This window comes from Ictidomys tridecemlineatus, chromosome 2, assembly GCF_052094955.1.
Source record: "Ictidomys tridecemlineatus isolate mIctTri1 chromosome 2, mIctTri1.hap1, whole genome shotgun sequence".
Taxonomy (NCBI): domain Eukaryota; kingdom Metazoa; phylum Chordata; class Mammalia; order Rodentia; family Sciuridae; genus Ictidomys; species Ictidomys tridecemlineatus.
In genome coordinates, this window is record NC_135478.1 from 17,094,611 (window position 1) to 17,121,803 (window position 27,193).

Sequence of the window (27,193 nt, forward strand, 5' to 3'; positions counted from 1 at the left end):
CCCTTGTGTTTCTCAGCAGAAGGCTGCTCTCCACAGAACTGGATACCAAGCAATAGGGAGTGTATTCTGCCAAAGGATGAACATTCATTATTGGTGAGCATGTTCCCAGTCATGCCACCTGGCCTGAGAGTCTTTGGGTTCAGCTTGCCACCCAGGCCGACTGACTATTACTCTGATGGCAGAAACTTAATAGGTCATGAGATCTTCTGCTCAGTGGGGAACACAGGGCCAGGATTTTAAGCACAAGCATCCTTCTCAAAGTGGGGGACCCTGGGCTCTTGAGATTCTCGTACCCCATTTATAGGGGAGGGGAAGGTACCTATACAACCGCATACCATGAACGCCACTTATTTCGTCCACAAAAAGCCATTTCTAATATCATGTATGCTAATCAATTATTGCCCCCATCAGAAATATTTGAAACTTCCTGTGGTTCCCTTGAGTGAGGATTCTTATGACAGGTGATAATAATAATAACGTGAAGTCTCCTTTCATTCAAATGTCCCAGATCTGTGCCATTTATTATAGTGGTCATCAGCTTCACATGCCTGTGAAGCACTTGGCTAGTGTGACTGAAGAAAGGCTATTTAATTTGATTTTACTATATTACTTGACATTTAAATTTCATAGATTCTAAAAATATTACTTTATATTTAAATTTAAATGGGTTCTCTATTCTATTGAACAACTGTCATTATGTTTAGAACAACATGGCAGGCAAATCTGTCTTTAGTTATAAGTTTTATGAAGTCTAAACAGATCAGTATTTCCTATGGGGGAAAAAATCGTGCTGTAAGTGTAAAATGTACATTCAATTTCAAAGATTTAGTATGAAAAAGAATATCTTTAAAATATCTCACTAAGAATTTTGCTCTTGAGCCGGGCATGGTGGCACATGCCTGTAATCCCTGCAGTTTGGGAGGCCGAGACAGAAGGATCGTGAGTTCAAAGCCAACCTGGAAACGGTAAAATGCTAAGCAACTTAGTGAGACTTTGTCTCTAAACAAAATACAAATTAGGGCTGGGGATGTGGCTCAGTAGATGAGTGCTTCTGAGTCTAATCCCTGGTACAAAAAAAAAAAAAAAGAGAGAATTTTGCTCTTGAGCCAGGTGCAGTGGTGCATGCCCATAATCCCAGTGATTAGAAAGCTGAGGTAGGAGGATGGCAAGTTGGAGGCCAGCCTCAGGACTTAGTGAGGCCCTAAGCAACTTAGTGAGACCCTGTCCCCAAATAAAAAATAAAAATAAAAGGGCTGGGAAGTGGCTCAGTTGTTAAACACCCCCACAGTAAATCTCCACTACCACAATAAAATAAAATAAAGAATTTCGATCTTAATCACATGTTCAAATGATGGTATTTTCATACATTGGGTTAATAAAATGGTTAAAAAATAAGTTTCACCTGTTTTTTTTTTTTTTTTCCTTTTAAAAATTTGGTCACTGGAAAATGTTAAATTGCATCTGGGGCTGAGAGTCTCTATCTTGATGCGACTGCCCTAGATGAAGGTAATGTTTAAGGGAGAATGATCTGAGCTGGCTTAGAGTTCATCTCTACTCCTGTGGTAGAGGGCACCCTGCAGGTGAGGAGCTGGAGAACTCTATTGAGATTTTATACTAACAATTCCAAAACCTTTTCAGATTTTGGCTGTGGCTAGGATTGGACCAATTCCACTAAAAAGAGCCATCAGAATCTGGGCAAAACCAAGAAAAATGTTAGAGAGCATTGGAGAGTGCTTAGTATGGGTGGGCTCCATGGAGCAGTCCTTAGAAGGGGAACACACATGAGGTAAGTCCTAGACACCTTGGTTTTGCTTGAGACTTTCTAAATTTCAACCAAGGAATAAAGCAAAGCAGAAAGAGGGAGTTTTGTTTGACGGAAGGAGATAGAAGTCAGAATTTGAGCCTATGTCAGCCCCTGGAATTTGAAGGTGAAATCCCAGGGAGAAGGGAACTACAGAGAGAAGAGGCCCCAAAGTCTGCATTCCATTCCACCCTCCCCCATGTCAGTTGGCTGATTCCCAAGATGTGCACTCACAGGGTGCTGTTCCAAGAAAAAATGAACATAGTAGCTGGAGGTTAAAGGCTAGAGCTGGAATTTTGGTAGTTATGCAATGCTAGGAGGTCAGAAACCCAAAGGAAAGCCCAGTCAGGTGGGGCTGGGTGACTTTGGTACAGCTCTGGGCTTCCAGGAGAGACCACCAGAAAACCTCACCTTGGAACTAACAATGCCGCAGAGCATGGGCTGAGCAAAAGTGGAATAGACCTGGGAGGTCCTGACTACGTCTGAACTCAAGCCCCAACAAGGTCCTGTCCAGCCCACTGCATTCCTGCTCTGCAAGCATAGGGACCCACCCTGCAGGGGCCCCTCTCAGCTCTCCATAGCCTGTCCTCAGCCTGCACTGGCTGGCGCTGGTTCTCAGCTCTGGCTTGCTCTGCAAGGCCACTGACTCTGTGCTAGCATCGTATGTTCTAATCACAGCGTTGATGTCTGCTAAGGCAAGACCTACCTGTGGCTATTTTTTCATAACTTGCTCATCAAGTCTTGGTCATTATTGTTCCATATGAATTAAACACACTTTGCAAGTGTGGTATTGAGGATTGAACCCAGAGCTACATCCCTATGGCCCACCCCCTTTTTGTTTTTTCGTACCAGGGGCACTTAACCACTGAGCTACATCCCCAGCCCTTTTTTATTTTTTATTTTGAGACAGGGTCTTTCTAAGTTGCTGAGGCTGAATTTGAACTTGTGATCCTCCTGTCTCAGCCTCCCAAGCCTCTGGGATTATAGGTATGTGCCACTGTGCTTAGCTGCCCTATCCCCAACTTTTTTAAAAATTTAATTTTTACTTTAATTTGAGACAGAATATAAGTCTAAGTCACTGAGGCTAGCCTCAAACTTGCAATCCCTCAGCCTCTTAAGTAGCTGGGATTGCAGACATGCACCCAGTTTCCCCTCAACATTTTTTATTGCATAATACAGTCAATAAAAGACATCAAGTGTACATTCCAAATGTGTGCATATGTATAATTCATGCATACATGAATATTTACGATATAATTTTAATATATTAGCATACTATAAACATGCTACAAGAAATACATTTTAAATGAAACAAATAAACTTTTATTTTTATTTTTAGGTGGACACAATATCATCATTTTATTTTTATGTGGTGCTGAGGCTTGAACCCAGTGCCTCATGCCTGCTGGGCAAGCGCTCTACCACTGAGCCACAACCCCAGCCCCTTAAATGGACTTTTAAGGATATATCTCCCTCCCCAGTGTCTCATCTTGCCTTACCCCTAAGCTGTACGCACCCCTGTGGAGTCCACTGTCTTTTATATATATATATATATATATATATATATATATATATATATATATTAGTTGTAAATGGATCTTTTACTCTGTTTATTTATTTATATGTGATGCTGAGAACCCAGGGCCTCATACATGCCCAGCAAGTGCTCTACCACAGAGCCACAACCCCAGCCCCACCCACTGTCTTTTGAGTACCTGGGTTTTCAGCCTAAAACCTTTACTGCAAATGCCTCCACAGACTGATATCAGAGGATTTGTGCAAAATTTACTGGTAAAAAGGCTCACAGGTTTCATAAGATCTCCAAATTTCTGAGTTCTAACCACTTCAGATTCAGTTCTCTCAAGAATGAAAAAAGCTATAGTGCTTTTTAAAATATCAAGGTGAGAGTCACATCACAAAATTAAACTTTTTGAAATGACCAATTCAGTGGCTTTTAGTTTATTGGTACTGTGGTGCAACCCCCAGCTCCATCTCATTCCCAAACAGATTCATCACCCCATCTCAAACAAAGCCCCCATAAGGATTAAGAACTCGCTTCTCGTTTCCTCCTTCCTGCAGGCCCCAGTAGACACCCATCTACTTCCTATCTGTGGATTTTTTGGACATTTCATATCACAGGGATCATACTAACATGTGACATTTCATGTCCAGATTTTAATTTCTTGTTTCACTTAGTGTCAGGTTTTTGAGGCTCAGAAAGTATTTTTTACCATAATCATTGTGACAACGACAACAATGATTAGAAGGAGACAACAGCAGGAAGTGCTTAAGCGCCCTGGTACGCAATTCCGGGATGGGCTGGAATAGAAATGCCCACTTTCGGGGTAGATCTGGATTCGACTCTCCATCTGGCAAGTGGTGTTTGCTTCTGGGCTCCAAGAAGTGGGGAAGTTTGTAGGGCTGATGGGCAAAGCCAGCAAGGAGGAGGAGGGCAATGGATTTCCTGCCTTTGGTCTGGTGACCCTGGCTGCTGCATCTGTTGCTGTGTTGTTCTTTGTGGGAGAAGGCATTCGAGTGGCCCGCACAGGGGGAGGTGAGCTTCTGGGTGGCACCTGCTGGGTTGGAAATCTTGGAGCAGTTGTTGGTTTTGAGCTGGGTCTGACCTTGGGGTCAGCCTTGGGAGAGTCAGGGACTTTGGGATTCACTGTGGACCTGGGTGACACCTGTGGGGTTAGACATCTTGGAGCAGTTGGTGGTTCTGAGCTGTGTCTGACCTTGGGGTCAGCCTTGGGAGGGTTAGAGATTTGGGGGCTCACTGTTGACATGGGTGGCACCTGTGGGTTTAGAATTCTTGGAGCAGTTGGTGGTTCTGAGCTGTGTCTGACCTTGGGGTCAGCCTTGGGAGGGTTAGAGACTTTGAGGCTCACTGCTGATGTAAGGATCTTGTCCACTCTAGAGGCTGATTGTGAGCAGGGGAGATTGGTACAAGCAGCAGTTAGCCTGGGTTCCCCAGCATCCTTGGAGGGTGTGGGCACTGGTGACTCCTTGGCCAGGCCCAACCCACTCTGAGCACAGGATCCCTGCAGACATGCCTCACAGTTTTGACTGTCATGTGGCCCTTGAAGAGAGATATCCTTGATCGCAGGAATCTCCTCTGCAATCTTGAATCCTTCTCTGTAGCATTTCTTCAGAATCCGGATCACCAGGTTATTCAGGACCCTTGAGATGTTCTCCTGTGTGAACTCAGGGACCTCAAATGGAGGCTGGGGGCACTTCTTACATCTCTGGGCAAAGACCCTCATCTTCACCTGGCCCCTGTGCTTCTTCTCACTCCAGTGCATGTGGAAAAGGACCTGGACATGGGCAGAGGCCCAACTGCGAGAGCAGGAAGAACACTGGAACCTGTGGAGATAGAAGATGGGAACTTCAGCCAGAGTATGGGCTGCTGCTGAGGGAGGAAGGAGTCACTGAACACAACAGACACATGACTGGGTTGGGGTCATGGACTAGCAATGGAAGAAACCACTGAGCTCCTTGTTCTCATCTCCAGTGCACAGTGCTGTGATCAAAATGGTCTATCACAAACCGTCTGGGCTGGGAATGGGACCTTGGGCACCTTCTAAGTCCAATGTGCCCTCATTAGAGATGGGGGCACCTCTGGGAGCTCCATGCTCTAGAGCCCAGTGAATACAAGAGACTGGATTGGAGCTCCAGTCTCTTGACCCTGAGCCAAGGATCCTTCAAATTCCAACAGGTCAAAGGCCACCAGAGCAGCAACTCCCAAGATCCCTCTACTGAAGTCCACGAGTGACAACAGTGGGTGTTGGTTAGGTCACAAAGCTCCAGATAGATCAGGGAGAGAGACTGAAAAGTCCTTGTCCTAGAGAGAAGCTTTGCCGGCCCTTGGTTGCCCAGGACCACTGATCTACAGCATCAGGGGAGATCACTGTCTGCAACACTGTCTTCTTTTGCCCCCCTCAACCCCATTCCTTGGCTCAAGGTAGCCTGGAGAATGTTGCCTTGGCCTCCAACAGGGTTCAAGGAAACAACACCGTGTCTCAGCAAGGAGGGTAATTTTCTGAGTTCAGATATTTGCACAAGTACCTCTTAGGACTGGGAGAGAAAGAAGGCAGGAAGCACGTGGTACACCCATGACAGGAATTATAGGACAGGCAGAGGGCCACAGCATGGCAGAGACATCTGTGCTCACCCTCCCACTTCCAGCCCCTCTTGCAGTTAGGTGGGGGCCTTGGGACCAGATGGTCCATGGAGTATGGGCAGCAGTGATGTGCTCTTTCTACCTCTCCAGCTCTCCCCTCAGGGAACTTGGGAGCCATGTGCAAGGTTCAACCTAGGTGTATTGTCACAGCAGCTGAGCCCAGCTTTGCTGGCCTTGATGCAGGGGTGCCGGCAGTTTGAGATGGGGAATTAGAGGGGAATGAGCAGAATAAGTTAGTGTGGACTCTCCCACACCGGGATGGACCTGAGGATGAGCCTTGGGGAAGACTCCTAGAAGCTCTGAGCCTTGGGATGTCCACAAGCTGGAAGTCAGCATGACTTGGCTTTGCACAGGGGACTGGGCCACCTTGAGCTGCCCGTTCACTGCCTTGGCCTGGTCATGGTGTTCTGGCTTCACTTCACAATGTGCCAGCCCAGAGTTCCAAGTTCTTCCAAACAAACAGATTGAAAGTTTGGTCAGGGGCTCCCCATGCCTGCTCTGGCCAGGAGAAGCTCCGCCTCCTCTGCTTGGACCCTCCCAGAGAGGGCAGGAGGCAGGATTTATCCCAGGACTCCACTCCTTGTGTAGTGGGCAGGGCCCTTCTCCCCTCCCCCTCCCCAGGTCTTGGGGCCCCATTTTCCCATCTATAAAAGAAAGGGTGAAATGTTGGGTGATCTCCCAGAGTCCTATTTTTAAAAGATTCTATCAGCATAGAGTAGAGGTGGGCAGGATTGATGTGAGTTGCTCAGTACCCTGCTCCTCTGGATTCTCCCTGAGGGGTTTCCTTGCACGAAACCCAGGTGGGCCCCCAATCTCCCAAGGCAGGGAACAAGTGTCACATCCCTTTAGTGAAACAGCTGCCATTCCTCCTCCCTGTTCCCATCTCCCCTGCCACCTCTGCAGACTGAATTCTTTATCTGAACATTAGCCCAAACCAGTGCTGAGGCCTGAAATTATATAGAGAAAAATGATTTTTGGTGGGGGGTACTAGAGTTTGAACCCACAGAGCCACATTCCCAGCCCTTTTTTATTTTTATTTTGAGACAGGGTCTCACTAAGTCTCTCAGGCTGGCCTTCAACTCATGATCCTCCTGTCTGGGTTTCCTGAGTTTCTGGGATTACAGGCATGCACCACCATGCCTGATGGGAAAGAAGATATTTCATGAAGTCAAAACTTGATGGATGGGCTTCTTTCTTTTTGTAGTCTTTAATAAGTGCAAGCGAGAATAAAGAAAAAAATAAACAGAAGGAAAAAGAGATTAACACTTCAAATCTAAGAAGGTCCGCGAATACCTTCACTTTTGCTCCCCAGGCCAGAATTCTTTAAAATCCCATGATTCTTAGAGTATTAATGCCTACATACATTGCTAGCTTATACGACCTCTTTTTTTTTTTAGACTAAACAAAGGAAAAATATTGTTAGAGACCTATGATATAGGTACAAATTCTATTAACCAGATATCAACCAGATGTCCACAAGATGAGAACTGGACCACCACCAACTGCCCTCTTCTCTGTAATTAAAAGAACTGAGCTCACTCCTATTCATACAGTTTCCTTTGAAAGAAGAGTCTTAGACCCCCCCAAAGCAAGTCTTATTTTTGAGACACCCTGTACTCTTTCTCTCTCCCTGTGTATCCCTTATTTTCTTAATCAAATCTCACTTGGGTCTCTTTCTGATTCATCCTCAAATTCTTTTCTGTGATGTAGGTCAAGAACCCGCCAGGGTGGATTTGGGATCGCCCTCTCCCGACTGGGGGAACCTCTTCAGACCTCTATCAAGTGACACAATTTTGAGGTGGAACAAGAAGAGCGACAAGTGTGCACAGTCAGAAACAAGCAAGGATTTTTCTGGCACATGTACCATAGCATTCCCCTCTCACCTGGCGAAAGTCCACAGCTGGTATTGCTTCCAGCCCGGCTGCAGGACGTTGGGAAGAAGGCCCTTGTCTGCTGTGAGGGTCCATTTGTGCCATGGTTTCACCTCCTGAATTAACATCTGGAATACCTGCCTCCATGCTTCTATGTCCTGACCCTTCTTGTCCGCCATGGTGTGCCTGGGCGGGTTGGGGTCTCCGGAGTCCTGACAGGTGTGTGGCAGGAGGCGAGGTTGTCCACTTCAGAGAATGAGGGCTCCGAATGTCTCTCGCTGTGAAGACCTAGATTGGGACCATGGGACAGATCTCTGCCCCAGGGGCAGAGGTCAGTTGAGTTAGTTTCCAAGTTCAGAGATTGGCAGCAGGCTCCAGAGAGCATTTCAAAAGACACAGAATTCATGGCTTTATCAAAATATGACCAAAGAAGACAGCTCTGGAATCAGTCTCAGTGTGTCTCTGTTGCCTACCTACCTTTCACTTGGAATGCACCTTTTTACCTCTGGAGTCCCTGCAATGGTGGAGGGAGGTCATAGTTGCTCTTCTCTGTCCTAATATTTGAAAATCCTTAAACACTGGGATGCTGTGTTCATGCTCCAGGAGGAGAGACACAGAGAAGAAGGACACGGCCATTGTGGGACCTCGCAGGGATCCCAGCATCATTGTTCCATGCCCTCTAGGTCCTCACTCATGACTAGTCACAGTTCAAGGGTGTTTTGCAGACTCAGTGGCCTCCAGTTTCCTAGCATGAGTGGGAGAATGGAGATCTCAAGCCCGATCTTTCACCCTTTGGCAACCAAAGCTGATGTTGTCCCAGGAGATGAGGTGACAATTCTCTAGGTGGGTGAGAGGCCACTGGTTCCAGACCAACCAGAAGCCACCACCCTCTTCCCAGAGGTGCTTTGCTATCACACCACTTCCTCCAGAAGAGGCACAGGAGGAGGAGGAGGAGGAAGGAGGGGTGGGCAGAGTAGGGGGCCAGCGCCAGAGTGGCAACAGCCCAGGGAAGGTGGACGAGATTCCTGGAGGCCACACTTCAAGGCATTGTCTATGAACACGGTGGTTCTTCCTGTAATGCAGCCACTGACCTGTGTCCTTGGCTCTCTCCCAAGAGGAAAGCTGTACTCTTGGCTGGGAGGAAAGGAAGGAAAAGAGGAGGAGGAGGGGAAGAAAACTTTCTGAGGTCCAGCTGCCCACTGCCTCTGCCCGGATGCAGCTCCTCCCGGGCAGGCTCACACGGTGGCAGTCTCCCCTCCTCCCTCACCAGTTTCGTTTCCCAACATTATTTGCTCAGTTATAAACTAACTAGATTTGGGAAGCCCTTTCGATGTCTCTCTTTTGATCTTCTTCTCTCTTCAGTCTCTTTCTCTGTGCTACACTTTGCCTGCTTATTTCAGCTTTTACTAAAAAAGTGTTCTTTTTTGAGGTCCATTTTGCCATGTTCATATTTTTTGGGGCATTTCACCGGGGACTTCGCTGTTTGAAACAGCTCCCAAACAGGCTGTTGAAGTGCCATGTACTGTTCCTAACAGCAAGAAGCCTGCAGTACTCCTTACAGAGAAATGCAAGTGGTAGGTAAGCTTCATTCAGCCCTGAGATATAATGCCGTTGGTTGTGAATTCAATGTTAATGAATCAACAATATATACTAAGTAAAATGTCTTTAGACAGTAAAAACACAAGGTCATGCATCAATCAGATTACCAAAATGTTGTGGCCAGTGGTTCTCAGGAACCCAATTCTACATTTCCCTCAGGAGCGTCAGGTAAGAGCCCAGAACGACCAAATAACAAGAAGCAACTGTCTTCTCCTTTGTCTATCTAGTGATTTGCCTTCTCCCTCATTTCTATGGGTAGAATTGGGGTGTTGAATTTAAGCCTCTGCTGTTATCCAGTTTTTGTTCAGAAGGTTACTAACTCCTAGTGTAATTAGCCAACAGTCCTAGATCCCACAGAATCCCAGGGCCTCTGCTGTCCTCTGTCTCAAGTCTATGTCCCCAAGACCAAAGTCCATAGTTGCACTCTCTCACCAGCCAGTTAAGAACTGCTATCAGCCTTCTCAAAGAGGGTGCCGTGGGTTGAAATGTAGCACCCCAAGAGACATGTCCACCTGCGAGTGTGTATTTGGAGAAAAGGACCTTTGCAGATGTAATTAAGGAACTGGAGAGGAGATCTGTTGTGGAAGATTTGAAGTTTCTTTTGATGATAGAATATGACACAATGATATGAAGACCAATGGAAGGCAGAACTTTTTAGTATTTACAGCTTTGAACTAGAGAAGCCTGTCAGATGGGCCATACTGGGTGTCTGGAGATGGGGTACAGCTAGGAGAGCTCATGTGTGGCAAGTGCCCTGGAGTTAGGTAGGTCTCATGGGCTCCCTGTGGATTGGCTAATTTGAATAATTTCAAGGGTTCTGGGGACACATGGGTTCTCCCCAATCAGCTGGTATCTGGGGCCCTGGAGCTGTTAGGGCAAGTGTACAGTGGTCTGGAGTGTGGGCTTCATCTGCTCAAGAAGGGAAATGGATTTACCACCAGCCAGGGCCTCAAAACTGGGTTAAGAACTCATCAGGCAAAACTAAACACAACACCTAAACTAAACTATATTACTAGATCATCCTAGACACAGGGTAGGCCATAAACCCAAGGACAGATATTCTTATAAGGGAGAGGCAGAGGGACATCTGAGACACAGAGGCATAGGAGAGGGCCACGTGGAGACAGAAGCAGAGACTGGCTTAAGGCTGCCACAAGCTGAGGAAAGTCTGGTACCCATAGAAACTCTGAGAGGCAGGAAAGGATTCTCCTGAGAGCCTTTAGAGGAAACGTGGTATTGTGTTGCTGACCCTTCCAGAACTGTAAAAGAATAGGTTTATTACGGGTTTTATTTTTTAAAGCAGCCCTAGGAAATAAAACCTCCTGGGCATCCCAGCTGTCCTGAAGGCTGGAGTCCCCTGCCTGCTTCTCTATCAGGTGCAGGGCACAGGAGGAGAACTCAGCACACGCCTAAACTCATGTGGCCTTCTTTCTCCTACTTCCTATCACTTCCATGGGTTCAGAGCCTTACTATTTGTTGACTGAACAATTTTATTAATTCCTTAGCTCATGTTCTTCCCTTCTCTCTTAAAAAAACATGCTTTACAGAGTTGTTGAAGAATTCCTCCAAAAATTCAAATGCCACCTTTGGCTCTGGTGGCCTCTTTTCCCTAAACACAATCTGCTGGACTATGGCTCCTGTTATCTCTTCTATCTCTCTCAAATATCCTTATTAGACAGGACTTCTTTAATTTCCTTAAATAAAATAATAACCCTTCCTTTTAGCCTCTCTCTACTCTCTTCTCACTATCCTGTTTTTCATTTATTTGCTTTTAAATCACTTCTTGCCTTAGTTCTTAGGAATCTGCCAGTTCTAAGACAGAAAAGGAGGGAATTCTGATTTATCTGAATAGTGCTTGGGTATTTAGTAATTGCTTGATTAAGTGCTGAGTGAATTCTGTCCCAAACTGTATTATGGTTCCATAGAACTATGCCGGCTTGAGGTCTGGACATGGGAAGAGAGAGAGAGAGGGGTGGGATGGTCTTGCAGTTGTCTTATAGCTTTTAGGAAGGCAACTGTCCATGGTTTTCTGGGTCTGGGCTTTGGAAATTATCTCCATTTTCCTCTGATAACTTGCCTCTTTTTCTGCTGAGTCTTTCTTGGACTTGGCATCATCCACGATCTAGTCATATTAACAGAGTTCTCTCTTTCAGATTCCAAACTTTAAGTGTATTTGAGGTAAGTATATTCAAAGTAAATCTCTTTCCCTTTCAAACTTGGTCAATCTTAACCTCTATGATCTTCTTATTGCTAAGCTGTTTAATAAATATGGCTTCCACTGTTTTTCTTTCATTTTGCACTGTCCCTGTGCTGAATGCAAGAGCAAAACAAAAGAACAACAACAAAATTCATTGACCCAAACTCACCAACCACCTGAGATAAGATTCACAGCCTAGGCCACGGCTTATGTAATGAGCAATTCAGAACCAATACGAAGCCATGTGATTTCAGAGCCTGTGGACTCCCCTGCCACCACCCAGCAGGTGTACCTGTGACATCTCGACCAGTTACACAGGTCAGGAGGAAAAAAAGGTCTGAGGTCATGGAGCTCAGGGGCCCTGGTTCTGAAAACGAACACCTCCAGCCTCATTGCTCTGAGGCTTAGTGTTTTTTGAAGCCTTTTCTTCTTGTGTGTTTCAAGCTTGTTTTTCACAATTCTGTTGTAAATGGTGAAAAAAGTCTAAATATAAATAATTGTTATTAAATGTTCTGGGTCCAGCACAACCCCCGCCTCTGGGGGTGCGGGAAAGTTGTCTCTGAAGGAGAGTCCAAGTAGTTTCCAGGGAGAAGGGGGAACTGACGACCAACAGTGATGGATTTTCAGCATGCTCCAGTCAAAGGCATAGACAGAGGTTTATTTATGAAAGTAGATACTTACTCAAGGGAGAATGGGGCTATCGCCAGGGGAAAAGACAGCAATTCCTTCCTGTGGGGTGTTAATACTTACGGAGGGCTGTTTCTAGGTTCTGGACTAGAGGTGGAGCCAGGGTAGAGCTACCTAATTTGGGGCTGGTTGAGCTTTGCCCTCAAGTTACATGGGATGCGTCAAGGGCACGTGCTCGTGAGTTCCAGTTGTTCCTGGCTGTGGTGGTTCATCGGTGTTTCCCCTGGGATTCAGTATTTCTCGCTTTATCCCCCAATTCCTAATTCTGGCAAACAGTCAGCAGCTCCTGGGGCTGCCTCAGGGCGGGAGCTGGGGCGGGCTGCGGAATCACAGCTGCATTTGAACTATGGCATCAGTGAACTTCCAATTCCAGGTGAGAGACGATCTTAGTACAAGTACCCTACACTAAAGTCAGTATCATCTACTAATAGTTTGTTCCTGGCGTATCTGAAATGCGAATTTAACTGGGCATCCTGGATTTTATCTTTTGCTAAATACCCTAATCCGGGTGCCTGAATGCTCTGCCTTCTGTCCTCTGCCCCAGCCAGACGCTGCAGGGACCCTGGCTTCCGAACTAGCATCCCCTACCATGAAGGTTCGAAAACCAGCAGCATCAGCTATAGCGGTGTCTATGCCAAACATTACAAATCTCGCGAGAACGCTTAGGGCCCGGAAGTGTGGCCTGTGTCCCGGAAGTGTGGCAGGCGTGCCAGAATTATGGCCAATGGCTGGCGTGTCTCTGCACCATCTGGACCACAGTTCCTGGGTCTGAACTTAGGGCCAAGTTCTCATTTGGGGGCCTGAAGTGAGAAGAGTCAGCCTCCCTCTGCCCGAATTGTGTGTGCATGAGTTTACAAACTACATTACAGAACCTTCACAAATGATTCTCCAAATGATTCAAGTTTTATGGTTTATATCCTCCCACCCCACAAAATATACCTCAAGCCCTGGTGAAGGGAAAGGGAGAAAGCAGCGGCGAGGTGACCTGCAGAGGAGAGTGGCCTGGGCTGGCTGTGCTGCCCTAGTCCCTGGGAGTCTCACTGATGAAAGACCTGAGTGAGCCAAGCCCAGGCTTAAAACTCTATGTTAATCCCACCCTTGCCTGAGCCGGATCCTCCTCAGTCCCAGTGAATTGTCTAGAATTACAGTAGACTTCCTGAATAAAGAGTTATGCACAAAACAAGCAAACGCTTTTTCACAGACACTATATACTATACACTATGCAGAGACAGTGGAGGGCATTTTATAACTTTAATTAGGGAACTATTGAGTGGTGGCCCAGGGTCTCACCATAGGCACCCCTGCTTCACCTGTTACTGACTCCTGGAAGGACTTCCAGTTTACTCTTTGATGTATTTCCTTAAGGTTTGTTTTTTTTTTTTTGTTTGTTTGTTTAACCTGCAGCTATTCTGATAACCCTAAGTACGGCTCAAATATTTAGGCCACATTAAAAAAAATAGGCATAAGTACACATCTGTTTCTCTTTCATACATCCTGGTTTTAAGATCTTGAACTTTGATGTTTTATTGTAAATGCCATGTAACTACAGAATAGCAGGTAAAACACATATGCTTATTGTCAGCCGAATTATAAAGCAACTACTCATATAAATACCATTAGGTTCAAGAAATAAAATATTGCAATCATTGTAGAAGTCCCCAAGTGTCCCCTCCCTCCTCTCATCAAAAATGCTTCCTCATCTCTAGAAGGAAACCATTTTTCTAAGTGTTGGGGTATGAACTGATAAATACAGTCAATGAGAGTGTAAGTTATAGGTTATAGATTAGTAAAAAATTTAGAGATATAAGATTTTGATAAGTGAGATAAGATAATTATTAAGCAAGAACTGTCATATACTGGCCCAAGACTCCATTTTGCTGCCTCCTATAAAAAAAACTGTTCCAAGAACTCTTTCTGAGAAATTGAAATGAACGCTATTTTCTTATAATATATTGTTTTCTGTACTTTGTACCTCACAAAATGTACTCCACCCAGGATATGGTGGTCTTGGCGACCCAAGACTTTGAAGTAGATTCTCGCCTCTGCTAACCACCTGCATGAACTCAGGATACAGTTGTCTAACACTTGCTCAAACCCAAGATGCGATTGTCTTGAGTTGCTGTGCTAATTGCTGTCTTAGCTTCTATGGTTGACTTGCTTGCATGATGCTAAGGAAAGTCCCTGAGTTGTGGTTTGTGTCCTTAAATTCCCAAGCCACAGGCCAGGAAATTGCTGTTCTCTTACATAGCTTCAGTCTCTATGGGTGGGTGACAGTCTCTGGCCAGGTAAATATAGCTCTTTTTGATTTGAATTCTGACATAGAGAGTTTTCTGAAGCAGCTCCCAATAACCCCTTGGGGGCTTGTTTGGGATGAAAGAGATATTTCTCTTCTCAGAAATGAGAGAATGCTCAGAAACACCCAAGAGACCTGGTGAGTCAGAGACAAGCTGGGGAAGGCCTCTGAGGAGAACTCCCCAGCCCTGGGTCCTCTCCTCATTGGCTCCTCCCAAACCTGCAAACTGCCTATTTGAGGGCATTTGCAATTTGCACCTGCGACTAGGTAAGCTTGAAACTTGGAACTTGGTTTGTGTGGCTCCACAGTCTGGGAACGTCAGGTAAGGCTGGATGCAGCACATACTTCCCGGTCCAGGGCAGTGTGGAGACGTTGCTCTCTGGCCCATCTGGGTTTAAAAATCCTGGGGGTTGGAAACTCCATCTAAATCTCTGGTCAATTAGGTTTGTTTATGGCGCCTTGTCTGTTGTGTGTCTCACTGTTGGTCTCAGTCTCATTATGGGTCAAAATCAGTCTACTCCATGTTCGTTTTGTAAACCCCTTAAATGTTTTTTTTGTCTAACTTTAAAGAGTTTTCAAAGAGAACAACTAATGATAAAACATCATGTCATGCTTCCTCTCTCAGAAAACTTTGTGAATTAGACTGGCCAGGCTTTAAGTCGGATGGCCCCAGAAGGGACCACCGGCCTCTCCACCTCCTATCAAGTTCATAGGGTCATCTCCGGGTGGCCTGACCATCCGGATCAGTTGCCCTATATACAGGTTTGGATTGAAATCCTCCTAGAGGAGCCAAGATGGTTAAGATTTTGCCTTACAGGAACAGCTAAAAAACCCAAACCAAAACTTGTCTTGCTAACAAAACCTTCCTCCCTGAAGAAACAGGTCCTACCAGAGAGCTCCTAGGACCCGGATCTTCCTCCCCTGGATCCCTCTGTCCCTCAGGTGCCTAGTACCCCCTCGATGCCCAAGCCTTCCCATCCTATACCCCTACACTTCCCCTCTGTCAGGCTCCCCCTACCACATCGGGAGAAAGAGGAAGCCCTTTCATAATATATGTTCCTTTTTCTACTAATATTTTCTCTGTTAAAATCAAAAGAAAAGCCCCCAAACTACTCTCTAGGCATTGATGGCCAACCCTCTGATGATCCAGCTCACGTGGAACTCATTTTCCCTCCAATTCTTCCCATTGGACAAACACAAGTATGGAGGGGACTGATCAGTACACCAGGCTCCACTGAGAGAGATCAAAGCAGCCAGTAGAAACCCCACCAATTTGGCAAAGGTAAGTGAGACATTTCAAGGACCAGATGGGCCCCTGACTGCTTTCCTGGAGTGCCTTCTCAAGGCTTATCATGTGTACACACCCATGGACCCGGAGGCTCCAGGGAATAGAAGCACTCTTAATATTGCTTTTGTAACATAATCGGCCCCAGATATTAGGAAAAAGTTACAGAGACAGGAAGGATTCAAGGGAAAGATGCTGTCAAAATGGGTGGAAATAGCCTAAAGGGTCTATAATAGCAGAGACCCCCCAACAAAGAAAAACAGGCTAAAAGGTTGACAAGAGTCACGGTGATGGCTATGTCAGAGTCTCAAGGCACCTTAAGGCCTCAAGCCCCTGGACAACAACCCCCAAGAGCTCTACTCCCTAAATAACAATAGCCCCCAGGAATGGAAACTAAGGGGCCAATTTCTAATGAGAACTGACTTAAAAAAGGGAGGATAACTCACGTGTTCCTTGTGAGGCACAGCCAACCTGTCATTAAAAGGGCCAGAAGCTTTTATATGCATATATATGTACACACACACACACACACACACACATACTTGTCCAATTGAGGAAGAATACCTGCTCTTAACAAAAGACCCCTGTACCCCACCTTCTGATCTCACCAGATTAAAAAAAAAAAAATCCCAGGGGTTTGGGCAGAATCCAATTCTCCTGGCTTAGCGAAGCACCTGCCACCTAGTATAGTGCAGCTCAATAGCACTGTCACCCCTGTGCAGATCCGACACTATCCTATCAGACTGGAAGCTAAAAAAGTCACAGCATTCACATCCACAGGTTGCAGGGAAGCTGATATACTGATCCCCTGTCAATCAGCCTAAAACATGCCATTGCTGCCTGTCCAGAAACCTGAGACAAAAGACTACGGATTGGTACAGGACCTAAAAGAAGTCAACAGGAGGATGGAAAGCATTCAACCCACGGTACCAAATCCCTACACTCTTCTCAGTTCATTGCCTCCTTTTCGCCAAGTGTACACTCTCCTGGATCTCAGAGATGCCTTCTTCAACTTGCCATCGGCTAAGCTAAGCCAACCAATTTTTACTTCTAAATGGTCAGATCCAGAAGGGAGATTTTTAGGATAATTGACTTGGACACAGTTGCCACAAGGATTTAAAAACTCTCCAAATCTATTTGATGAGACCCTAAGCCGGGACCTCACAGCTTATAGGCAGCAACACCCTGAGACTGAACTTTTACAATATGTAAGTGATCTCCTGACAGCAACCCAAACTATGACTAAATGTGAACAGCCCACCAGCAACTTGTTAGAAACCTTCAAGACCTTAGGGTACCGGATGTCACCTAGAAAGGCCCAATTGTGCACCTCAACAGCCACCTACTTGGGCTACCACCTGAAAGAAGGAAAAAGGACTCTGTCGCAGGACAGAATTAAAGCAATCATGCAGATTCCTCGCCCCAAGACTAAGTGTCGGGTTCGAGAATTCCTCGGGGCTATTAGGTATTGCCACCTTTAGATCCTTGGTTTTGCTGAACTAGCCCAGCCCCTGTATGTTAGTACAGGGGGGGAAAAAGGACTCTCTGACTTGGACTGAAAAAACAAACCCAAACAAACAAACAAAAACAAGAGACATTTGACAAACGTAAGCAAGCCCTAGTCTCTGCACCTGCATTGGCCCTCTCAGATGTTCTGAAGCCATTTCAGCTGTTTGTACATGAAATCAGGGGAATAGCAAAAGGATGCGAACTCAGACTGATGATGATCCCTCTGGGCCACTGCACGACTGCCAGGAAATCTTGGAGTCACTCCAGAATGTCCAGTGGGACCTGATGGACACACCGTGGCCAGACCCAGACGAGACATGCTACTCTGATGGCAATAGCTACGTCCAAAATGGAATCAGGTATGTGGGGATAGCTGAAGTTACTTTAAATGAAGTTGTCTGGGATCAACCTCTGGGACTTGGAACTTCTGCACAAAAGGCAGAGCTAATTGCACTTACCTAGGCTCTCAGACCCAGCAAAGGAAAATCTATTAATATCTACACTGAAGTGGGTATGGTTTTGCTACTGTTCATGTACAGACAGGGACATCTCTATAAAGAAAAACACCAAGAGAAAAATAAGAGGTGGACTTCACTAAAGTAAAACCTAGACAATATGGTTATAAATATTTGCTGATATATGTGGACACTTATTCAGGAGATAATTCCTCAATTTGGCCTCCCAGTAGCCATGGGTCCAATATGGCCCAGCTTTCATAGCTAAGATAACTCAAAAATTTTCTAAAGTCTTTAGAATTAAATGGGACGCACATTGTATATAGGCCATAGAGTTTAAGACAAGTAAAAAGGATAAATAGAAATCTAAAAGACACCCTGACTAATTACACTTGGAGATTGGCATAGACTGGACGGGTCTTCTTTTTCCCTTTGTTCTAAGACCACCCCTGCTGGTTCCCAGACTAAAAGATAAAAAACTAGCTGAAATAAGTGACCACTCATTTCTTAAGTCCTTCCAGGCTCTCCAGCAAGCCTCCCACAGACTCAGGCTTTAACAAAGAGTCCGGCAGCTAGTTGCGGGAGAGAACTTCACTCACCTATTCCAGCGGAGCCATTATCCATTTACCTTGGAACCTTGCGGGCACAGACGCTTTCCAGCCATCCTGACCACTTCTACTGCTGTAAAAGTCACTGGAAAACAACACTGGATTCATCACTTCCAAATCAAGAAGCCCGCTCCAACAGAAGATACAGCCGAGGACAACCAACGATGAACAGTACCCTAGATTTTTACTTTCTGTTTTGTTTTCCTTTCAGACATGCACACTGCACCCAGCTGTACTTGGAAATTCCTGAGGCCAGAAAAAGACAGGAAGCCTGCTTTTAAAGATTAGACTGCTGGTCCTTGAAAAATATGATTATGACATGGTCAACTTAGATAACATGAAACTTAAATAAACAATGATTTGATTTAGTCTCATAAAACCAGTGGGGAATGTTGTGGTGTGAACTGATAAATACAGTCAATAAGAGTGTAAGTTATAGGTTCTAGATTAGTAAAAAATATATATTAGAGATATAAGATTTTGTTAAGTGAGATAAGGCAATTATTAAGCAAGAACTGTCATAGACAGCCCTAAGACTTCATTGTGCTGCCTTCTATAAAACACTGTTACAAGAGCTGTTTCTGAGAAACTGAAATAAAGGCTGTTTTCTTATAATGTATTGTTTTCTGTACTTAGTACCCTACAAAATGTATTCAACCCAGGATATGGTGGCCTTGGTGATCCAAGACTTTGCACTAGATTCTCGCCCCCTACTAACCATCTGCTTGAAAACTCAGGATATGGTTGTCTAACACCTGCTCAAGTCCAAGATGCGATTGTCTTGAGTTGCTGTGCTAATTGCTATCTTAGCTTCTATGATTGACTTGCTTGCATGATGCTAAGGAAAGTCCCTGAGCTGTGGTTTGTGTCCTTAAATTCCCAAGCCACAGGCCAGGAAATTGCTGTTCTCTTACATAGCTTCAGTCTCTATGGGTGGGTGACAGTCCCTGGCCAGGTAAATAAAGATCTCTTTGATTTGAATTTGGACTTAGAGTGTTTTCTGAGGCAGCTCCCCATAACACTAAGCTTGATGTAATGGTGTAAACAATACAGTTTCACTTTGTTTTTTAAAAATGTTGCATAAATAAAATCAAACTACATGCATCATTTTGTCTTGCTTCTTCAACAGTATATATGTGAGATTCACCCAGGTTGCTCCACATAACAGTAATTTATGCATTTTCTATTCCTCATATTCCATTGAATGAATATTACAATATATTTATCTATACTGTTGTAATTAAGCATGTGTATTGCTTTCAGTGTTTGCCTGTTGTAATATTGCAAATTCTTAGATGTGTCTTCCAAGAGATTTGTCAGTTTTTGAAAGTGGTACCAGTCTACATTTCCTCCTGTATTGTATGAGCATTTCAATTGCTCTGCATTGTCACCAACAGTTATATTACTATTCTTTAACATTTAGCCTTTCTAAGGGGGGCATGTGGAGATTATCTCATCATAGTTTAAATTTATGTTTCCCTGATTAATGTTGAGGTTTAACATCTATTCATGGTGACTACCTTTTGTTGATGCTTTATTGTATAGTATCAAGTCTTTTTTTTTTAAAGAGAGAGTGAGAGAGAGAGAGAATTTTAATATTTATTTTTTAGTATTTGGCGGACACAACATCTTTGTTTGTATGTGGTGCTGAGGATCGAACCCGGGCCGCACGCATGCCAGGCGAGTGTGCTACCGCTTGAGCCACATCCCCAGCCCCTGTATAGTATCAAGTCTTTTCTGGGGATCTTTACAACAATAAATTTGGAAATATAGAGGAAAAGGATAGCTTTCTAAAGTTGTAGAACTTATTGAAGAGAATTTAACATCTGAACAGTCCTATAATTATTAAAGAAAACTACAGAGAATGGCAGCAGGTTCTGTGTTCTAGATTCTTCTACAAAGTATTCAAATACTTTGATAATTCCAATCTTACATAATTTCTCCCTCCATGTGTCATAGAAAGAATATCACAGTTGGTAAATCATTTTTATTGGGCTAGTATAACTTTGATCCTAAAAGCAGCCTAGAAAACAAATTACCAATATCCTCTAACAACTTAAGTCATTAAATAAGACAAAACAAATTGGCAAAATGACTCTAGCTATATACTTAAAAATATTTCTTGATCAAGTTAAATTTTTGCAAGGAATGCAAAAATATTTAAACTTTGAAAATTATATTATTGCAATTCATCATAATAACCTGTACATTCAAAACTGTTGGGAAAAAAAAAAGCTTTTCAGTAAAATCCAAAGTCCATGTAAGCCCAAAACCAAACAAACCACCCACTGAAACCGAAAAAAGCAAACTTAGCAAACTAGGAATAGAAGGGAATTACTTAGTCTGATAAAGAGTCCCTAATAAAAACCAACCAAAAAAAAAAACCATTCCAAAAGGTGAAATAGCAAAAGCTTATTTATCCCTTTAAAATCAGAAGTGAGTCAAGGGTAGACATCATTACTTAACTAAACTATTCAACCTTAGAGTCCTAGCCAGCCCAATTAGTTGTTAAAAGAAAGATTATAAGGAAGAATTTAAAAGTGAGACTATTCACAGAGAACATGATTACTTACATAGAAGAAAACTCCCCAAAAAATCTAAAGAGAAATGAAGAAAATTTATAAAAGTTCAAGTTATAAGAGGCATATACCAAAGCCATGTGCATATTTATATACTGACAACAATTAGAAAATGAAAGATATTTTAAATGACATTCACAATAACAGTTACAAAAAAAAAAAAAAAAAAAGGACCTAAGAGTAAATCTAACAAAAAATGTTGAAAAAAAATTTAGGGAAAAATTATTTAACTTATAATAGACATTAACTAATAAGATCCAAATCTTTTCCCAAAGGAGAGCTATACTGTGTCCATGGGCCAGATGATTAAACATCACTAAAATGTTGATTTTTTTCAAACATAGGTTCAACACTCCAACATATGGGGGCAGGCAATGACTTTCTCAGTAGACCCCTAAAGCTCCGGAGATAAGGCCAAGAGTTAATAAATAGAATGGCATCAAATTAAAAAGCTTTATGCACAGCAAAGGAAACAGTTAAGAATGTGAAGAAAGAACTCATAGAATGGGAGAAAATCTTCGCTAGCTACTCTTCTGACAGAGGATTAATATCCAAAATGAAAGGAAAGTGACCAAGACACTCAGAGCAACCAAGAGATCTTTATTGTGGTGGTGTCTGATCGACAGGGAAGAAAGAGAAGAGAGAGAGAGAGAGAGAGAGAGAGAGAGAGAGAGAGAGAGAGAGAGAGAGAGAGAGAACAGAAAGAGAGAAAAGGGGGGTGAGAGAGAGAGGGAGAGAGAGAGATGAAAGAGTGAGAGAGAGTGAGGGGGGCCCGGCAGGAGAGAGTTTTTATAGCCAAAATCTAATGGGGTCTCTGGGTCTGCAAGCTGCCTTGTTGGTGTACCATGATTGGATCATACAGTAGTTGCTAAGGGTGTCATCTTCTGCCCTCAGGCTGACTGGGCAGATGTTGGTTGTGGGTTTCTCTTGCACCAGGCGGGTGGGAGTTGAATGTTCAGCCTTGAGTGGGGTTGAGTGTTCAACCTTGAGACAAACAAGTGATAAGGAACCAGACAGATGGGGGCTGCAAAATTCACAATTAGCCAAACTAGGGAACCAGTCTACATGTTCATCAGTGGATGAACTGATAAAGACAATGTGGTGGGTGGAGTTTTATTTAGTCCTAAAGACGAATGAAATTATGTCATTTGCAGGAAAATAGAACTTGGAAACAGTATGTTAAGCAAAATAAATCGAACTCAGAAAGTCAAGGGTTGTATATTTTCTCCCACATGTGGAAGCTAGAGAGGAAAAAGGGGAAAGAAAGGTGGGTGTTGTTGGTAGGGATCTCCTAAAAACCAACAGGAGATCAGCAGAGTAAGGGACCAGGGGGGGGGAGGAGGAGAGAAAAGGAGGAAAAACTGGGATATGATATTGGTCAAATTATATTGTTATATTGTGTGCATGTACAAATATGTAACCACAAATCCCACCATTATGTACAACGATAATGCACCATTAAATATGCAAAAAATGTCAATTCTCCTTCAATTAATCTTCAAGCACTATGAAATTTCAGTCAAAATCATGATGGATGTTTTCAAAGACTTCATTGTCAAGCTTGGTTCTAGAATTTGAACAGAAGAGCAAAGGGCCAAAGTAACCAAGAAAATTTTAAAGATCAAGTTGAGGTGGGATTTTTCCTACTAAACATCAAAGCTTGTTGTTTTTTTTTTTTTTTTAAAGAAACTATAGTAATAATAAAGAAAACTATAGCAATCAAGGCAATGTGCAGAAACTGGCCACCTAAATAGACCAATTGGTACCCAGAAATATGGTAAGTGAGGGTGATATACTGAAGATTTTTAGAAAAGATAGTTATTAAAAATTGCTCAAGGATTATAAACCATCCAATAAACAACAGTCCCCTATCTTAATTTCCTGTAGAATAAAGGAAAACAAAATTTAGAAACTTTTTGAAGTACATACTTAGAGGACATAAAGATCTATGTGGTTTGAAAAAGGAAAACACAAAATAGGAGAAGGTGTCATTAACCCATTTAAACTAAGAAAAGGTTAATAGACTATATGAATAACTTGTACAAATCAGTCAGAAAATCATACACAACCCAATAGAAAATCATAAACAACCCAATGGGTGAAAGATATGATTCAGCAATTTATAGAAGAGAGAATATTAACTTTTTTTTGTGTGTGTGTACTAGGGATTGAACTCAGGGGCACTCAACCACTAAGCCACATCCCCAGCCCTATTTTCTATTTGATTTAGAAACAGGGAGGGTCTCACTGAATTGCTCAGCGTCTCACTTTTGTTGAGGCTGGCTTTGAATTTGTGACCCTCCTGCCTTAGCCTACCTAGCTGCTGGAATTACAGGCATGTATCACCGTGCCTGGCCTGATGAGCTTTTGAAAAGATGGGGTTCAAACTCACTTGTAATCCAGAAATGAAAATGACAGTCAAAATGATGTGGCACTATGTGGCTGTGAGATTTGCATGTTCTGGAACTTCTTTAACACCAAGTGTTGATATACACGTGGACCAATAGGGACAAATGTTACTGCTGCTATTGGTAGAAATTAGTACAACCACTTTGGAAGCAGTTTGGCATTAAAGATTATGTTCTATTTGGCAATTCTACTTCTATGTGCACTAACTAACAGAGAAACACGTATCTAGAACACTGATATGTACTGGAATACTTACAGAAATACCATTTGAAAACAAAACCAAATAGAATCACCTCCATCTGACCTTAGTGAATTATTGAACAAATTACACTAGAGCCAACCTGTGGAATACTATATAGAAGTGAAAATGAATGGACTAGAGTTTGGCAAACTTCAGCTTTCAGCCAAATCTGGCCCATTATTTAATTTTGTATATCTCAGAACTAAGAATGGTTTATAAAATGGACCTTTGCAATAGATAAGGAACTCTAACTTTGGTAGTATTCCATTCAAAAGGACTCCACTCTTCTAGACCTGTATTACCAACAAAAAATTGTATCATTATTGTTGCATTTTGAATTTCATCAATAGAGATTTGTGGAAATTTTTCATTCCCTCTTATCCTATAAGTGCCTACATAATATCGTTAATTTTCTTCTTGGCCCACAAAGCCTAGGTATTTACCATTTGACTCTTTACAGAAGGAGGATTTACCATACACACTCATCAGATAGAGCACTAATCCTCTGGATATAAAAAGAACTCAAAAAACTTGGCACCAAAAAGACAAGCAACCTAATCAATAAATGGACCAAGGAACCACACAGATACTTCTCAGAAGATATACGATCGATCAACAAATATATGAAAAAACGTTCAACATCTGTAGTAATTAGAGAAATGCAAATAAAAACTACTCTAAGATTTCATTTCACTCCAGTCAGAATGGCATTTATTAAGAATACAAGAAATAAAAAGTGTTCGAGAGAATGTGGGGGAAAGGGCACACTCATACATTGCAGGTGGGACTGCAAATTGGTGCAGTCAATCTGGAAAGCAGATTGGAGATTCCTTAGAAAACTTGGAAAGGAAGCACCATTTGACCCAGCTATCCCACTCCTTGGTCTATACCCAAAGGACTTAAAAACAGCATACTACAGGGACACAGCCACATCAATGTTTATAGAAGCACAATTCACTATAGTTAAACTATGGAACCAATCTCGATGCCCATTAATAGGTGGATGGATCAAGAAACTGTTATATACACATATGGGATAATACTCAGCAATAAAAGAGAATAAAATTATGGCATTTGCAGGTAAATGGATGGAGTTGGAGAAAATCATGCTAAGATAAATAAGCCAATCCCCCCAAACCCAAAGACTGAATGTTTTCTCTGATAAGTGTATGCTGATCTATAATGGTGGGCAGGGTATGGGAAATATGGAAGAACTCTGGATTGGGTAAAGGGGAGGGAAGGGAAGGACAGGATCATGGGGATAGGAAAGACGGTAGAATGAGACAGACATCATTACCCTAGGTACATGTATGATTGCACAAATGGTGTGACCCCACTACGTGTACAACCAGAGAAGTGCAAAATTGTGTTCCATTTGTGTGCAATGAAACAAAGAGCATTCTGCTGTCATGTATAACTGTTTAAAATAAATAAATTAAAAAAAATATGAGGGAACAATTACAGAGCCTCTTTAAGAGCCCCAGTCCATTGGGCTACTGGGTGCTGCTGGGTGGTCTGGTGCTGATTTGGGCCTTTCCTCGGGGAACCAGGAGAGCCTGTGGTTGGCATGTGGCTGCAGACTGTCTTGGAAGCAGCACTAGTCAGTATTTTCCAGCTTGGGCCCGAGAGAGTGAATGCACTCTATCCCCTAAATGCTGCAAGAAGCCTCAGCCAGCAAAGGATGCCACGGGTCAGCTCAGGGAATAGAGAATACCCCAGACTCAGATGAGAGTTTATTGTAACTTGGGGTTTCTTTTAGTCTAGTTTCCTTTTTGCCCCTACCCCCTTAGGCCTGAAGGGTCTCAGAGAAGCTTACCTGGTCCGGGGGGCATCAGACACACTCTCCAGTGTCACAGAGGAAAACCAGGAAGAGCAATGAGGAAGGAACCACATGGGACCAAGATCCAGGTGAATGCTCAAGGCTGGGGTTGGGGGTGGGCCGCTAGCCAGCTGCTGCCGACACCAGTCCAGGTGCACAGAACTCTAGCCCGAGCTTGCATTTCTCATCCCGCTGACTTTTTCTCAACCCCGAGGTGCTGCAATTGGGCGGCTCTATTAAATTAGGACACACTCCTCTAGGACCAAGGCACACTTTCTGTCCCAGAGAGAATGTTCCTAGAATAGTGGAGGAGTTAGTAAGGAGACTCTGCATTGTACCCTAGGCTGAGTAAGAGTCACTGAGAAAGGTTATTGAAAATGTCACACACCCCAAACAGAAATGAAGTTACAAAATTCTTCAGCTCTGGGAACCGCGAGGCATGAGACCACGGTCACATAGGTCATTTTGACCTAGTGTGGTAGGTTTCTGCAGACTGCTTAATGCTATGAAGATAATGAATAACCTCATTAAAAGCCTTTTCCTTCTTATCACAATTTCTAACTGGGTCATACAACATAAGTGACCCACCGCTGATTAATATCCTGTGTTGTTATTGTCAACGAATATAATTGCAACAAACAGTTTGCGGTTTCCTCATTCTCCTTTTAAAAAAAATCCCAGACCTTCGGGAGTACCAATTCTAAGCTGTGGAGAGGAGAGGAGAGCCCGGTCATTGGCTGATCCTGTGGTGCTGGCAAAAGCCAAGCCTGGGAAACATTCCTTTTCCAAAAGGCGAAGATGTTAACAGCCTTGACACTTGGCTCTGACACTAACAGTTATCACACATTCCAGTACAATGGGCTTCCTGGGTACAGAAGAAAGATAATTGCAGGATGTTCCTAGCACTGTTGAACAGCAGGATAGCCACAAAGAGTTTCTAGCTCTGTAACTTTTAGTGCACAAAGAAGCCTCTTGATAACTCCCAAGCCTTGAAAACTCACAACTTACAATGTCCCTATAGTTTCACTTCCTAATTATGAGACCCTATATAATAAACGTGTGGAGCTAGTTCTGGGTCACTGTTCCTCCATCAGCGTGCTGTGTCCCCCCTGGCCCCAGCTTTACTTGAAAATTTGTGTTTTCTTTGTGTTTTTCTCCATCTCCCATCACCCTTACTCAAGATCCTTTGTTGATGCTGCTTGGCACTAAGTATCTAGAATTTGTCCCCCACCCTGGACAATCATCTACCCATTGGCTGGAATAAACTTTATCCCCATACAGGGTGTGCCTGAGCTCACCTTCCAGGTTGACAGCCCAAGGAAGGACAAACTTGGAGAAGTTTCCTATTGATAGGGATGTGGTCAGACTAGTCCTGACCTGGAGCTGATGGGCCAGCAGTAAGCCATCCTGGGTCAAAAACCAGTGGTATGGGTATTTGGAAGGACAAGGGGCCTTCTGAGCACCTGAGCCATGTACAGGTGGTGTGGCAGCTCAATATGTGATCGTAGGGGCTGCAAGCTGGGCAGAAGCTTAGAGAGAGACTTGGACAGTAGGCATGCAGAGCACATAGGCTGCTCCAGGACCCACTCATGGTGCTGAAAAGGTTGCCAGCACACCCAGGGCGCAGAGTACCCAGCGCGTGCTTGCACTGCACTGCCCT

General features: G+C 43.7%; 1 protein-coding gene and 1 long non-coding RNA gene across 6 annotated transcripts; one reads left to right on the plus strand and one right to left on the minus strand.

The window, feature by feature from the left end:
• Window positions 1-3,101: 3,101 nt before the first annotated feature.
• Window positions 3,102-25,873, minus strand: Rtp3 (receptor transporter protein 3). 5 transcript variants are annotated; one of them, XM_078037968.1, is made up of 3 exons: window positions 25,531-25,873; window positions 7,865-8,140; window positions 3,102-5,164 (listed from the first exon to the last, which is right to left on the minus strand). In XM_078037968.1, exons 2-3 carry the CDS (start codon window positions 8,029-8,031, stop codon window positions 4,015-4,017), a joined length of 1,317 nt encoding a protein of 438 aa, XP_077894094.1. In that variant the 5' UTR covers window positions 8,032-8,140; window positions 25,531-25,873; the 3' UTR covers window positions 3,102-4,014. The 5 variants fall into 5 exon arrangements, with proteins under 5 accessions (XP_077894094.1, XP_077894092.1, XP_005332974.2 ...); XM_078037966.1 differs by having other exon boundaries at window positions 7,865-8,166; XM_005332917.5 differs by lacking the exon at window positions 25,531-25,873 and adding an exon at window positions 18,477-18,895.
• LOC120891476 (uncharacterized) lies at window positions 13,846-19,589 on the plus strand. Its single transcript, XR_005735909.2, has 3 exons — window positions 13,846-15,910; window positions 16,762-17,781; window positions 18,390-19,589. It is a non-coding gene; the product is annotated as an uncharacterized LOC120891476 (long non-coding RNA).
• Window positions 25,874-27,193: the final 1,320 nt, after the last annotated feature.